This window comes from Pelophylax lessonae (genome assembly GCF_965119305.1).
Source record: "Pelophylax lessonae genome assembly, chromosome: 2".
Classification (NCBI taxonomy): Eukaryota; Metazoa; Chordata; class Amphibia; order Anura; family Ranidae; genus Pelophylax; species Pelophylax lessonae.
Genome location: NC_138769.1, coordinates 577,195,315 through 577,211,644, shown reverse-complemented (window position 1 = coordinate 577,211,644; position 16,330 = coordinate 577,195,315). Strand labels below are relative to the sequence as shown.

General features: G+C 44.2%; 1 protein-coding gene across 2 annotated transcripts in view; it reads right to left on the bottom strand.

The window, feature by feature from the left end:
* DTX3 (deltex E3 ubiquitin ligase 3) overlaps positions 1-16,330 on the bottom strand; it is a 145,160-nt gene that overhangs the window by 45,344 nt on the left and 83,486 nt on the right. For both annotated transcript variants that reach the window (XM_082248531.1, XM_082248530.1), the window contains one exon: positions 6,032-6,788. In XM_082248531.1, the coding sequence (XP_082104657.1) occupies positions 6,032-6,769 (738 nt within the window). In that variant the 5' untranslated portion in view covers positions 6,770-6,788. The remainder of the gene's footprint in view (positions 1-6,031; positions 6,789-16,330) is intronic.

Below are 16,330 nucleotides of genomic sequence, written 5' to 3'. Positions count from 1 at the left end.
GGGAATGGGTTTCATTGATTAGTCGCACTAGTGGAAATGTAGACTAATGGGCCATACACACTATAAGATTTTCTGAAGACTTTTTCCTTTAGATTTACCAAAACCATATAATATGAGGTCAAACCTAAACATTTCCAATTTGTATGCAATCAGGAAGGCCCATGCACTACATAATTGAAGGTAAATCTAAAGGAAATCAATCAACAAAAGTTGTATAGTGTGTATCCAGCTTTAGTGTGGTTGCCTGTACTATGATCAATGTAGACAGTGAGATGAGACCCACTTCTAGATACACTGAAAGTTCACCACCCCCGTGTCCAGCTTCCTTCTCCTATAGTAGTCTTCATTCACAGCCCAGCACAGCTATACTGTATATGTGTCCCTCCCTGCCCCCCCCCCCCCAACACAGCTATACTGTATATGTGCCCCATGTCATCTTCTCATGAATTAGGATGTACAATGCATCCTTACTGATGAGAGAACACTGGGCGGGAGCCTATGATCAGCTCCTCCCATTCTGTATATGCCCACTGGCTGCACAGGAACAGGTTCCCTCCTAGTAACCACACCCATTTACTTCTCTTGGACTCAGCAGGAAGAGGAATTTAAGTCATGTGACAGCACTGAAAACTGCAGGATGGAGGTCAGGCTATGCCTTATTCCAATATCCCTATGGAATAGATGGATACAGTGCACTGCTGAACCGTTTTGACAGCATGGTCTATCCATCTTGGAACCCTTGCTCTTGGCATCCATCCATTCCATAGGGATATAGGTTTAGGAGCAGTTATACTTCCATTTGGGTCCCAGCAGTTGATTGTGGATCATCTTGTTTGCCTGGTTTTGTCCATTTTGGAATCCAGGCACCTGGCATCTATCCATCTCACAGGGATATTGGGATAAGGCGTAGCCTGACCTCCATCCTGGGGTCTTAATAGCTGGTGCACCGTCTTGGTTCAAAGAATACGTGTGAAAAACAAAAATTAAACCCGCGCTACACAACGTGAAAATTTAAATAAGAATAAATGCAATAATGGGCAGCTGCTGCAGACACTAAGAAAGTCTTAGGTAAATATGATGAAAAACGAATTTATGCAGCGCTAGCTCAAATAAAGTGTAAAGTGCTGTGATATAAATACAATATTCAATATTTTATAAAGTGCACACTGTATGATCAAATGTAAAAAAGTGCTATGTGCTAAAAAAAACTCTGAGCAATAAAAAATAAATAAATATATATATAGATAAATATATTAGTGCACAATAAACAAAATAGGTGATTAGAAATAGTCCAAATAAATATTCAGTGCTTGAAAAGAGTCCTTAAGGTGATCCAATTAAGGTGCCAAGGTGCCAAATAATTAAGGTGCTTGCAGAGTGATATGGTGCCCCTCAAGGTTCCCCACTCACCAGATTGCAGATAATAATAGACCTTCAAAATTATTGCACATTGCCCGGGATCTTTACAGGACCAGAACTTCTCCTATGTAGCCTTGGAACTTTTTGGGTCAGCTTCCGCTTCCACCGTTAAACAAAAGAATGGCCATACATGGTGAAGTAAGTATGAACAATTTTTATTCCCAAAAAAATGTTCAGATGGGTACTCACAAGCATAAATAGAACTCAGGCATATACAGGGAACTCGTGTGGCGCCGCTCTCGGCGTGCGTTCCACACACAGGAAGTTCCTGACCGGAAGTGACGTTTGTTTTGGTCACTTCCGGTCAGGAACTTCCTGTGTGTGGAACGCACGCTGAGAGCGGCGCCACACGAGTTCCCTGTATATGCCTGAGTTCTATTTATGCTTGTGAGTACCCATCTGAACATTTTTTTGGGAATAAAAATTGTTCATACTTACTTCACCATGTATGGCCATTCTTTTGTTTAACGGTGGAAGCGGAAGCTGACCCAAAAAGTTCCAAGGCTACATAGGAGAAGTTCTGGTCCTGTAAAGATCCCGGGCAATGTGCAATAATTTTGAAGGTCTATTATTATCTGCAATCTGGTGAGTGGGGAACCTTGAGGGGCACCATATCACTCTGCAAGCACCTTAATTATTTGGCACCTTGGCACCTTAATTGGATCACCTTAAGGACTCTTTTCAAGCACTGAATATTTATTTGGACTATTTCTAATCACCTATTTTGTTTATTGTGCACTAATATATTTATCTATATATATATTTATTTATTTGTTATTGCTCAGAGTTTTTTTTAGCACATAGCACTTTTTTACATTTGATCATACAGTGTGCACTTTATAAAATATTGAATATTGTATTTATATCACAGCACTTTACACTTTATTTGAGCTAGCGCTGCATAAATTCGTTTTTCATCAAAGAATACGTCATTCACTTTTGGAACACTGGATTTTGTTAACCCTTAAATGTTTATATGAACTTTTTTTTTTCTTTGCACTAAATCACTTTATTTCATGGACTTTATGGATTGTTTATGGATTTTTTTTATTACTTGCACATACAGTATGTCACAAAAGCGAGTACACCCCTCACATTTTTGTAAATATTTTATTGTATCATTTATCTTTTCATGTGACAACACTGAAGAAATGACACTTTGCTAGAATGTAAAGTAGTGAGTGTACAGCTTGTAAAAAAGTGTAAATTTGCTGTCCTCTCAAAATAACTCAACACACAGCCATTAATGTCTAAACCACTGGCAAAAAAAGGGAGTATATCCCTAAGTGAAAATGTCCAAATTGGGCACAATTAGCCATTTTCCCTCCCCGGTGTCATGTGACTCGTTGTTACAAGGTCTCAGGTGTTAATGGGAAGCAGGTGTGTTAAATTTGGTGTTCTCGCTCTCACTCTGGTCACTGGAAGTTCAACATGGCACCTCATGGCAAAGAACTCTCTGAGGATCTGAAAAAAAAGAATTGTTGCTCTACATAAAGATGGTCTAGGCAAAAAGAAGATTGCCAGGACCCTGAAACTGAGCTGAAGCACGGTGGCCAAGACCATACAGTGGTTTAACAGGACAAGTTCCACTCAGAACAGGCCTAGCAATGGTCGGCCAAAGAAGTTGAGTGCACGTGCTCAGCTTCATATCCAGAGGTTGTCTTTGGGAAATAGGCGTATGAAAGCTGCCAGCATTGCAGCAGAGGTTGAAGGGGTGGGGGGTCAGCCTGTCAGTGCTCAGACCATACGCCACACACTGCATCAAATTGGTCTGCATGGCTGTCATCCCAGAAGGAAGCCTCTTCTGAAGATGATGCACAGGAAAGCCTGCAAACAGTTTGCTGAAGACAAGCAAACTAAGGACATGGATTACTGGAACCGTGTCCTGTGGTCTGATGGGACCAAGATTAAATGATTTTGTTCAGATGTTGTCAAGCGTGTGTGGCGGCAACCAGGTGAGGAGTACAAAGACAAGTGTGTCTTGCATGAGTGCTGCCGGCAAGGGGGAGCTACAGTTTACTGAGGGAATCATGAATGCCAATATGTACTGTGGAAAACTAAATGATGGGCACTCAAGGATGTTCTTATATCATAATTAAGGGTTAGGCCCCTTTCACACTATCCGTCCATCGGACGGACTCCGTTTATCTCAGCTGGGGATCAATCCGCCGATCCCCCGCTGAGCAGGAGGATGACAGCTGTTCTCTGCAGTGTGTGCAGAGACACAGCTGTCAGTTCCCCATACATCTCTATGGGGGAATCGGATGGGAACGGACCATTGGTCCGTTCTCATCCGATCCGATGAAGGAAAATGGGGGAAGATATGAGGCACCGGCAGTTTGCTTGCTCATATCTTCCCCCTCTTTCCTTCATGGGATTTTTGGCTGTTTGAAAGTTACTGATTTGCTTCACTTACTTCCCTGTGGCTGGACGGTGGACTCTATCTGGGATCAATCAAGACTTCAAAGTAGGGCTGGGCGATAAAACGATACCGATATGTATCGCGATAGTCCCGTGCTCGATAGCAATAAGAAAACTTGAACGATAAATCGAAAAGTCCGCTCCGACGGGTTTAAACTTTAAAAATGGCGCCGCCCGGTGCCAACACGTCATTGCGCACGCGCCGCCGCCGCTCGGGAGAGGCCGGGAATAGCCGAAATTACACGAGCGGTGAAGGCGCGTGCGCAATGACGTATCGGCGCCGGGCGGCGCCATTTTTAAAACGAAGGCGCCTCTGGAACAGGTAAGTGAAACAGCTTCACTACCTGCCGTTATGCAGGGCTGCGGGCATACTACAAGGGATGCAGTGCTGCGGGCATGGTCTACCTGTACCATGCCCACAGCACTGCATCTCCTGTAGTATGCCCACAACCCCGGATCCTCTTGTACCATGCCAGTCACCCTGCATTCTCCTGCACCATGCCAGTGCCCTGCATTCTCCTGTACCATGCCAGTCACCCTGCATTCTCCTGCACCATGCCAGTCACCCTGCATTCTCCTGCACCATGCCAGTCACCCTGCATTCTCCTGCACCATGCCAGTCACCCTGCATTCTCCTGCACCATGCCAGTCACCCTGCATTCTCCTGCACCATGCCAGTCACCCTGCATTCTCCTGCACCATGCCAGTGCCCTGCATTCTCCTGCACCATGCCAGTGCTCTGCATTCTCCTGCACCATGCCAGTCACCCTGCATTCTCCTGCACCATGCCAGTCACCCTGCATTCTCCTGCACCATGCCCGCCGCCCTGCATTCTCACCCTAGGGTCCTTATTTTAAATGGGTAATAAAAAATATCAATATATATCGATATCGACCGATATGAAACACTGATATCGTGATACAGTTTTCAGCCATATCGCCCAGCCCTACTTCAAAGCTTTGTTTTCTCCTGAATCTCATTGCTGGACAACTACCCAATCTTCATCAATGGATGAGTATATAACTTCAATCATTTCATATTATTCATTTTGGATATGAGGACTACTTCAATAAAATTTGCTGCTACTTTCCTCTCTGATGTGCGAGGGAGGTATATCTACATCGATCTAGTGACTTATATATGCTCAGTCTGTCTTCAAGTGATTTTTGAATGAGCCTCCCCTGGACCACATACACACAGCAGCCTCATTTGCATCTATGGATGATCGCCACATGCTGTTTTGTTTGTTCCATTGCACCCAAAGTGCTTTATCCCAATGATGTGGATTGAATCCTTGTTTGAGTATCCATCAGGAGATTAATTGTATCTCTAAGATTTCAAATCTTTCACCTATTACCAGCCTATGTGCTTTATTTATCAAGAGTTATACTGCACACTTCAAACCAGCCTCTCATCCCTTTGTTACTTCATGGTCTTATATATATATATATATACATACATACACATATACATATACATTCATTCCCCTGTCAGAACACAATAACATAGCGGGGGAAATCGCTGTACTAACATCAGATTGTTAGTACAGCGGCTCCGACCTGAGCGGTCATTTTCTTTTTTCATTCAACCAGCGAGTTGAATGAAAAAAATAATTAGTGGTGTGTACAAGGCTTAATTCCTTTCTATGCAGAGCTGCACCAGATTTTGAACTCTCCAGTTTTAGTAAATCAACCCCCTAGTGATTAACAGATACAATTATTCTTTGACTGCCCTTTCAGGCAAATGCGGCAGATTATCCTGCAGAACTAAATTCAGTGGACACCTACTGGCTATGAAATTTAGGCTTTATACAAACTAAAATGGCCTAGTCTAGCTAATAAAAAGCCCATGTGTGAGACACCTATTGGGAGACTAAATAAAGGAACTGTACCATGCATTTCTATGGAACAAAAAAACCATTCAAAAACTCCTGATTCAAGCTACAAAAAAAGCTTCAGAACTTTTTTGAGCTTCAGGCAACTTATAGTGGAGATGTGAACGATCTCCACGGAGTATAAATTATTTTTTCTCTTCCAGAGTTTTGGAGCTTCAAGCTACAAAATGCTGAGGTGTGAATGGGGCCTGAAATCTGCCCTTCCTGTTACTGGCTGTTGCTCTGGGCAACACAGAGACACTACCATACTCCGACAATAATTACTGTACAATATGTATAGCTGTTGCATTTCCTTACCCCTTGGATGCCTGGTGGGAAGACATACTGGATGATAATAGTCCCATACTTCTCGTAGCCAGGAAGCAAAAGCCCAGAGTCTTTGGATACCAACATCCTGCCATTTTCAGGTTGGTTTCCCACTAATTGCCCATAGAACCGGCCACACATAGGACAGGCTTTCTTCACCTGGAGAGCTCTGGTAATACAATCCTCACAGAATGAATGCTGGCACTTCTCCAACGTCTTTATATTTTGAATTTCACCCAGACAAATGGGACACTGGTTTTCTCGGTCATCTTCTGTCTCTTCTCTTCTGTGGTCACGAGAACTCCCATGGCTGCTACTAGCTCCCCCGCTAGAACTTCCAAGTATCATTCCTCGAGCACTGAATGTTGGTAGAGTTCTACCATAAGTACTACGGCTGTGCGTTTCACCTGTATGGTCACTGTTCTTATCTGTGTAAGCCATGAACCCCGACAGCTGGTGCTGCTTGTAGGATTTTTTCAACTCTTTCTCAGTGTCTTTTAGCAAAGATTTAAGAGCTTTTCTAGCCAGAGAGATGGCATTTGCTGGAACATGGCTGTCAACAGATAATCGTAACACATAAATCTCCGATGTTTCACCGTCAATCAGAATACGAACTCCACTATCTTCCCTCAGACGGTTTAGTTTGGATGGAGTCTCTTTGTTGAGAAATTCCCAAACTGGCTTATTAACTGTGACTTTGTTCTTTGTGTTCACTCCGCAGTTTGCCATCCTGGGCCACAAAGGGAAACTTAAAGAAAACAGAACACAAGCAATTAATAAAGACATTTAACCCTAGAAATTCACTAGAGAGAAAGCATTGCTTACAGTGAAACTCCAGGCAAACACTTTCATTGCACGTAATTGCCAGGCAAGTGACATTATTATATCCTGTTTTAGCTTTGTATCTTCTCTGGTCTCTACCTCCTCATTAAACAATTGATTAGTATCATCACAATTGAAGTGTAGCATGGGTGTTTTCATTACAAGAATGGTTAAAAAGTTGAATTTTTTTTTTTTGGGTTAAAGTCTCTGGGAAGATTTGTTTCTTTTTATTAGGTGTCCCATCTTTATGGTATAGCTTTCTCTTTAAAGTAGTTCTAAAGCCTAAACATTTTTACCTTAATCCATTAATGCATTCCTTAAGGTAAATATATTGAGGTAGCAGTATGCCCCCTCAACCCGAAATCCTATACTTTCCTGAGTTCTCACTCGATACAAGCTAGAGGTGGCTCTCTACCTTGTCCCCGCTCTCACAGCCTTGGCTGTCAGTCCAATCCTGTGGCAAGGGAGTGGGGATCTGTCTGTGTCTATGAACATAGGTAGCGCAGCATGGGAACGAGCCCCCAGGTGTGCAACGATAGGAAGCTGTTTCCTTTGGTGCCACACCAAGAAGAGGAGGAGCCAAGAGCGCAGGCGTAGGACCCAAGAAAAGGAGGATCGGGGCCTTTTGTGCAATTCAATTACACAGAGCAGGTAAGTATAAACCTGTTTGTTATTTAAAAAAAAAAAATTAAAAAACTAGCGTTTACAACCACTTTAAGATACCACTGGATTCTTTGATCCCTAATTAATAAGTAAAATCTGTCTCCTAAAAGTTCTTGTGGCAGCATTCCTGTTGAAGAGACTGGTGAACCAAGCTGACTAACTGTGTGCTGGGTGACTGGTCTACTCAATACTCCCCACCAGTTCTGCAGGGAGTGCCTAAATAATATAAGGTGCCTTGCAGACTCCACTTCAGTGCACCGCTGGAAGAGGAAGATCCTGAAGCTGGGTGATAAGATCCACTGCACTAGAATTTATTCTCTCAACATAATCAAGGTGATCCTAGAGTGATAGGGAGAGATTAAAACTAATAAACAGGGATGGGCTCAGGCATGTTCAGATCCTAGTCCCAATCCACCTGAACAATCGCGAGAGGAAGTCGTCACGCAGCCAATCATGAGCAACCTAATCAGGGCGTGTGTATGTGCAGCTGCGGGCCAATTGATTGGCAGTGTGCAGTGAAGGCTTCCTGGCGGGATTGCTCAGGTGGGTTGGGAGCCCACACCTACTTATAAAAAAAGATATGCCCAGAGATGGGCCTTGAGATAAAACAGATCACAAAGGTATTTCAGCTGTGCATTCAGCTGCTTGCCTGGAGTTCTATTTGAAAGTAAATCCACCATATTTTTTTAATTCTGAAAACGGTGAAAAAAGAGATAGAACCTCTGTTAGGTTTTTATTGCAAGAAGAGGAGGAAAAGGGGGTCACTGGGGCAGAAAGGCACAGACATCAATAAATACCTCACAGATGTTCTAAAGCAATTCCCACCTCTTACAGCATTGTGAAATGTCAAATATATCACATGCCACTTTGGGGGAGATCAGGCCCCCACACTCCACAATCACATCTCAGGTGCTGGCTCAGCTCATCTCCACCAAAGCAATTAAGTGTCCCAGCACAGGGACACAGGCAGTAATAACAAAAAACGGTTTTTAATCTGTCTAAAGAGTGCTGGATGGAGTTGGCCTTTAACCACTTCCATACAGAGCAGTTACACCCCCTTCCTGCCCCGACCAATTTTCAGCTTTCGGCGCTCTCACACTTTGAATGATAATTACTCAGTCATGCAACGCTGTACCCAATCAAATTTATCATTTTTTTTTTAACACAAATAGAGCTTTCTTTTGGTAGTATTTAATCACCACTGGGTTTTTTATTTTTTTGCGATATAAGTGAAAAAAAGCGAAAATTTTGAAAAAAAAAACACATTTTGTTTTAGTTTCTATTAAAAATTTTTGCAAATAAGTAATTTTTTTTCATAAATTTGGGCCAAAATTTATACTTCTATATATCTTTGGTAAAAATAACCCAAATTAGTGGTTATTATTTAGTCTGTGTGAAAGCTATAGAGCCTACAAGCTATGGTGCCAATCATTGAAAATTTATCACACCTGATGTACCGACGGCCTATCTCATTTCTTGAGGCCCTGAAATGTCAGGACAGTACAAATACCCCCCAAATGACCCCTTTTTGGAAAGTAGACATTCCAGGGTATTTAGTAAGAGGCATGGTGAGTTTTTTGAAGTTGTAATTTTTCCCAACAATTCTTGGGAAAATAAAGAAATAATTTTTTTTTTTTTTTTTACACAAAATTGTCATAATTACAAGTTATTTCTAACACAGAGTATATGCATACTTGCAATTACACCCCAAAATACATTCTACCTCCTCCTGAGTATGGAGATACCACATGTGTGAGACTTTTACACAGCCTGGCCACATACAGAGGCCCAACATGAAGGGAGCACCATCAGGTGTTCTAGGAGCATAAATTACACATATAATTTCCTAACGACCTATCACACTTTTGAAGGCCCTGGAACACCAGGACAATACAATTACCCACAAAATGACCTCATTTTGGAAAGCAAACACCCCAATGTATATTCTATGAGGCATAATGAGTCTTTTGAACATGTCATTTTTTTCCCACAAGTTTTTGGAAAATGTGGAAAGAAAAGGAAAACGCATTTTTTTTTTTTTACACAAAGTTGTCAATTTATAGGATATTTCTAACACATAGCATGTACATAGCAAAAATGGCACCCCAAAATACATTCTACTACTCCTCCTGAGTATAGCGATACCACATGTGTGGGACTTTGTCACAGCATAGCCACATACAGAGGCCCAACATGCAAGGAGCACCGCCAGGTGTTCTAGGAGCATAAATTGCAAACACATATAATTTAATTACAACCAATCCCACTTTTGAAGGCCCTGGAACCCCAGGACAATGGAAACCCCCACAAAATAACCCCATTTTGGAAAGAAAACACCCCAACACATAATCTAGAAGGCATGGGCTGCAGATAGGTACTCAGGTACACTGATCGGCTTCAGAAAGGTACTCGGGCACTCTGATGAGCTTCAGAAAGGTACTCGGGTACTCTGATGGGCTAGAGACAGGTACTCGGGTACTCCGATGACAGGTACTCGGGTACGCCGATGACAGGTACTCAAAGTACCCGAATACCTGTCATCAGAGTACCCGTCACCAGAGTACCCAAGTACCTGTCATCAGAGTACCCGAGTACCTGTCACCAGCCCATTAGAGTACCCGAGTACCTGTCATCTATGGCTCTCCAACCCTTCCAGCTGAAGGCACACTAATACCCACAGTTCCACAACAACTGTACAACTGAGGTCTTAGATGCCCTTAATCACTTTGCCTTTGGAAGATTTACGCCCCTTCATGTCCAGGCCATGTTTTGCGATATAGCACTGCGCTACTTTAACTGACAATTGCGAGGTTGTGCAATGTTGTACCCAAATACTATTTATTGTTCTTTTTTCCCACAAATAGAGCTTTCTTTTGGTGGTATTTTATCACCTCTCCAGTTTTTATTTTTTGCGCTATAAACAAAAAAAGATCAACAATTTTGAAAAAAAAAAAAAAATATTTACCTTCTGCTATTAAACACATCCAATAAAACAATTGAAAAAAATCTAATTTCTCCATCAATTTAGACCAATATGTATTCTGCTACATATTTTTGGGGAAAAAATCCCTATAAGCGTATATTAATTGGTTTGCGCAAAAGTTCAAACTATGGCATTTTATGGTTACACAACCTATCACATTGCTATAATCTTTTTATATGGACTATAGACTGCAGGACGTATGAATAAATGGTTATGGAACGAATCTTCTGAGTTTCCATTATTTCTTATGGGGATATTTGCTTTGATAAACATCTAGATGGGATGTGAAGTAACCAGATGACGAGAACAATGAATTACAGTGAAGAAAGAGGGCAATGAAAATAAGTGAGTGGGGGAGATAGGTGGCCTATTGAGGTGCATGGATAGAAGCTTACATAATGCAGAAGGGCAGATAGTACCTAGGGAAGAAGGAACTAAATGACCGCTGGGGGAATAAAGGGTAGAGAAATTAAAGAGCAGAGAGGCTGAACATGGATATGTAGGCTGTTAGGTCTGTAAGATGGATGATTCTGTCACCAGTAAAACTTTGCCAGTGTAATCACTGAAGTTCAACTTCCTTTATAACATTTAGAAGCTAGTCCTACTCTGCATGAAATGATGCGAAAATTCAAGCACTATCAAGCAAGCATAGGACGAGCAAGCGTTCACCTTGCAATTTGGTTTAAAGTGATTGTAAAGTCTGTTATTTTTTTTAAAATAACAAACATGTTATACTTACCTCCTCTGTTCAGTTGGTTTTGCACAGAGCGACCCTAATCCTCCTCTTCTTGGGTCCCTCATTGCTGCTCCTGGCCATAGCAGCTTGTTTATGGGGGCACCCGAGCCAAGCTGCAGCTCCGTGTGTCCATTCAGACACGGAGCTGCTGTTTTGCTCCGCCCCCTCTCTCTCCTGATTGGCTAACTGATTTTGATTGACAGCCGCGGGAGCCAATGGCGCCGCGGCTGTTGCACAGCCAATCAGGAGAGAGAGTCCCGGACGTCTGAGAGACTCGTGGACATCGCTGGAGAGAGAAGGGGTTCAGGTAAGTATTAGGGGGTGCTGCTACACCCAGAAGGTTTTTAGAAAGCATTAAGATTACAAACCTTCTGACTTTACAACTCCTTTAACGGTCTTCTTTAGACCTACCGGTAATTATGTAGTACAAGAGCCTACCTGATTGGATTCAAATTGAGCAGATTGTTTATTTCTACTACATGACGCCAGAATAGGGATAGAACATTCAGACTGCAAGATGTCACATGGAAATTTAATAAAGCAAATTATTAATTTCATTTTTGCAAAAACAATTAAAGACCTAAAATAGTAATTTCTTTCACTTAGATTTTATTAAGAACAAACATGGTTATTTATATATCTGGACGATCCTGTTCAAAAACATGAACAAATAGAACAACCTGAGAGTACGTTAGCTGTCAAAGAAAAGACAACTATAAAACAAGGGGAAGAGGGGGAGGGAGGTCCATCTTTACCCGAGAGGCTCACAGTGGGTATACTGATATGCCGTATTTGGTTACAATTCCAGGAAACACACAGTTGGTTGTATACATGGGAAGAGATCTAGCCAAGATTTCCAAGTGCACAAGAATTTATCATGCGTATCATTTAGTATCGCCGTAAGTTTTTCAATCACCAGCGTACCATGCAACTGACTTTTCAGTTTGTCAAACCTGGGAATTAGTGTTTTCCAGGTGATCGTCAATTTCATAGCCAAGAATATGTGGGCTGTGTGTGCTCTCGTTTTGTAGAGCCGTTTATTGGTTTATGCAAAAGCTCCTCCCAGTGATCTTTTCTCAGATTTAGATGCAGGACCAAATTGACTATGTTATAAACCCAAAACCACAGCCGTTTGACTTTGGGGAATGTCCACCATATATGTTTTATATCACCTAGGTCTGAGCATCCCCGAAAGCACGTAGAGGGATAGGCAGGGAGGCATTTGGCATTTCTAGCTGGGGTGAAGTACCAGCGGGACAGGACTTTGGTATACATTTTTCAGGGTTATTACAGTACGTGAGGACTGTAATAATGCCTACCACATTTTGTTCCAAGTCTCGGGGGCTTACATGACTCTAAAATCTCTTTCCCAGTTGGGGCAATAGAAGGTGATGTGCAAATTAGAGTTGTTTAATATTAAGGAATATAATGGAGACATGAGACCTGGGGTCGTAGGGGAACATCTGACATCTAGATTCAAATGGTGTGGTGGTCATTGGCCAGTCATGTTTTTATGTCAATGATTAGAATAAGTGATGAATATAAAATAGACATTTCAATTGACAGAACGGAGATGGGATCAAAATTGCTATGTGGAAAAGTCCAATCACTTTTGATGAAATTACTGTAGTTCTTTCCCATTTCATTTAGTCTTCAACTCAGTCTTTCAGTAAGGCCCCTTTCACACATATGGACCATTCGTTTCATCAGTTCAGTCATGTTTTATTGTCATCAGTTTTTTCAGTCAACATCAGTGTCACATTAGTTTTTCATCCTTCATCATCAGTTTTTCATCCGATTTTAACGGATGAAAAAACTGAATTTTTGTAAAATCTTACCGTAAAATTCCTTTCTCTGAGTCCTCTGACAGTCGCCACCCACTCATACAGTCTTCACCAATGGGTATTGACCTCTTATCCACAGGAGCAAGCTAGGCATAAGACTTGTTACAAACAAAGCAATTTACATAGACACACCTACAGGGGGCTGTCCCACTGGTCCAATACCCCCGGCTAGCCTCATTACCAATTCAGATTGGTAGCAAGCAGTAGATAGTCCAAGAACCCCACAAGAGGGGTGGGGGCGGCGACTGTCAGAGGACTCAGAGAAAGGAATTTTACGGTAAGATTTTACAAAAATTCAGTTTTCTCTTACATCCTCTGACAGTCGCCGCCCACTCATACAGTCTTCACCAATGGGATGTCCCAAAGCAGTGTAGACATGAGGGGTGGGAAGGCAACGCAGCACCTTATCTGAACAGAAAGATAAACCCTCTGGGCAACCGAAAAGCTCAACTGGAGTAACAACCCAGGAAGCAAATAACCAAGGGGAAAAAAACAACCCCAACAGACAGGAACCGGCAAAGCCAGGGCCCCCTCAAGATACTGCCGCACACAGAACTTAGAGGCCAAAGGAGGCATCTGCTGATGCCATAAACATCAAGTTTGTAAAATATGAAGAAGGTGTGCACAGACGACCAAGTCGCAGCCTTGCACACCTTGCCCACTGAAACCTGAGGTCGGAAGGCCCATGACGCACTCATCGCTCTGGTAGAGTGCGCCTTGACAGGGAAGGGCGTAACCCGTTCCTTAAGCGAATATGCCAGCACAATCGCCTGTCTGATCCATTCTGAAATGGTTGCCGCAGACGCAACCGTACCCTTCCGAGGTCCCTCAGGAAGGACAAAGAGAGAATCCGACTTCCTAAAGGAGTCCGTGGACGACAGGTAACCCTGATCGCCCAGACAACATCCAAGGAATGCAAGGCAAACTCCTTAGGATGCCTGAGATTCGCACACAGCGAAGGCAAGACAATGTCCTCGTTAAGGTGAAAACCAGAAACCACCTTAGGAAGGAAAGAGGTTAGGTCGCAAGACCACCTTATCCCTATGAACCACCAGGTAAGGGGAGCGGCAAGACAGGGCCGCCAACTCCGACACTCTGCGGGCAGATGTGATCGCCACCAGAAAGGCAACCTTTCGTGACAGCAGTGGCAGAGAAAACTTCCTGATGGTTTTCAAAGGGAGGACGTTGCAAAAACGGACAGAACCAAGTTCAAGTCCCAAGGAGGTAAAGGTGCTCTTCCGAGGAGGAGCCAAATGACGCATCCCTTGAATAAAGGTGAGTATCAAAGAATTTGACGCCAAGGGGCGCTGAAAAAGGAACACCAGTGCAGATAACTGGCCCTTAATCGTGGTCAACGCAAGACGCTGGTCCACACCCGATTGCAGGGAGGCTAACACCCTCGCCACCGAAAAGGAGCGAGGATGAATGCCCCTGGATTCACACCAGGCAAAATAAGCCTTCCAGGTACAGTAAGAAATCTTACTGGAAGAGGCATTCCTAGCCTTGAGCAGGGTAGGAATGACCGCCGACGAGAGACCCCGATCTCTCAAGACCTGGCTTTCAACAGCCACGCCGTTAAAGCCAGTGACCGTAAAGCAGGATGAAAGATCGGCCCCTGAGACAGCAAATCGTCTCGTAACGGGAGCCGCCACGGAGTCTCCACAACCAGTTGGACAATGGCCGCGTACCAAGACCGGCGCGGCCAGTCTGGGACCACCAGAATCACCAACTTCGGTTTCCGAGACTAACTTGCGAAGGAACCTGGACAACAACCGAATCGGAGGAAAGGCATAAATCAGGCGATACTGATTCCAAGGCACCACCAGCGCATCCGAGGTGACTGCCAGAAGATCGCATGTTCTTGCCACGAACCTTCCCACCTTGTTGGTTGGCCGAAAGGCGAACAGATCCACATTCGGGGATCCCCACCTCGCACACAGCATCTGAAAAACCTCCGGGTGTAGGGACCATTCTCCCTGGTCCAGGGTCTGGCGGCTCATATAATCGGCCTGCCAATTCTCCACACCCGGAATGTGAACTGCCGAAATCGCCGGGACGTGCGTCTCGGCCCAAGACAGAAGTTTGGTCACTTCCTGGGCCGCCCGGGCACTCCTGGTGCCCCCTTGAGGATTGATGTAAGCCACCGCAGTAGCGTTGTCCGTCTGGACCTGTACAGGGCGGCCCCGAAGATGAGCCGATCAACGGAGCAAGCATAATCTGATCGCTCGCAATTCCAAGGATGTTCTTCGGCAGGGAGGATTCCTCCTCTGACCACGTGCCCTGGGCAGACAGAATGCCACCCAAGCCTGACAGGCTGGCATCCGTGGTGATCACCGTCCACAACAATGGGCGGAAGGATTTTTCCTCCGTCAGAGCCGGGGACAGGAGCCACCAGAGAAGATCCTCTCTGACTTGGCGACTCAGAGATATCCTCCTTTCCAAGGATTGAGGATGCCTGTACCACCTGGCCAAGATCTCCGCTGGAAGAGATTGCGTGTGAAACTGTGCAAACGGTATGCCTCGAAGGCTGACACCATCAACCCCAGGGACCGCATGCAGGCCCTGAGCGACGAGGAATCCTTGTCCCGGAGGGACCTGACCTCGTCCTGTAGAGTCCAGAGCATGGTCTCCGGCAGAAAAACCTTTGATTGGGCAGAGTCCAGGACCATTCCCAGATAAGGGAAACGAACAGAAGGGGACAAGGTCAACTTCTGAACGTTGACGGTCCATCCGAACATCTGAACGGTAGTTGACAGATCGCGTAAGAGACTCGGGCTGGCACTTGATCTTAACAGGAGATCGTCCAGATATAGCAAGACCGCAAGCCCCTGCGCCCGCAACAGGGCCAGAACAGGAGCTAGCACTTGGTAAACACCCTTGGAGCCGAAGCGAGACCGAAAGGTAACGCCACAACTGATAGTGATCCTCCGCAATTGCGAATCGGAGGAACCTCTGATGACCCGCGAACATGGGGATGTGTAAACATGCATCCTTGCGGTCGACAGAAGCCAGGAAATCTCCTGGACTTAAGGAGGTCACCACCGAACGGAGGGAATCCATGTGGAACTTTTGAACCCCCACAAAGCGGTTCCGAGCTTTCAAGTCCAGAAATGGACGTACTTTGCCCTCCTTCCAAAGGAGCAAAGTGAACAGATTTGAGTAAAAACCCCCGAAACCTGTCACGATGAGGCACCGGGATGACCACCCCTTGGGCTAGGAGATCCTGAACCGCCCGATGAAGA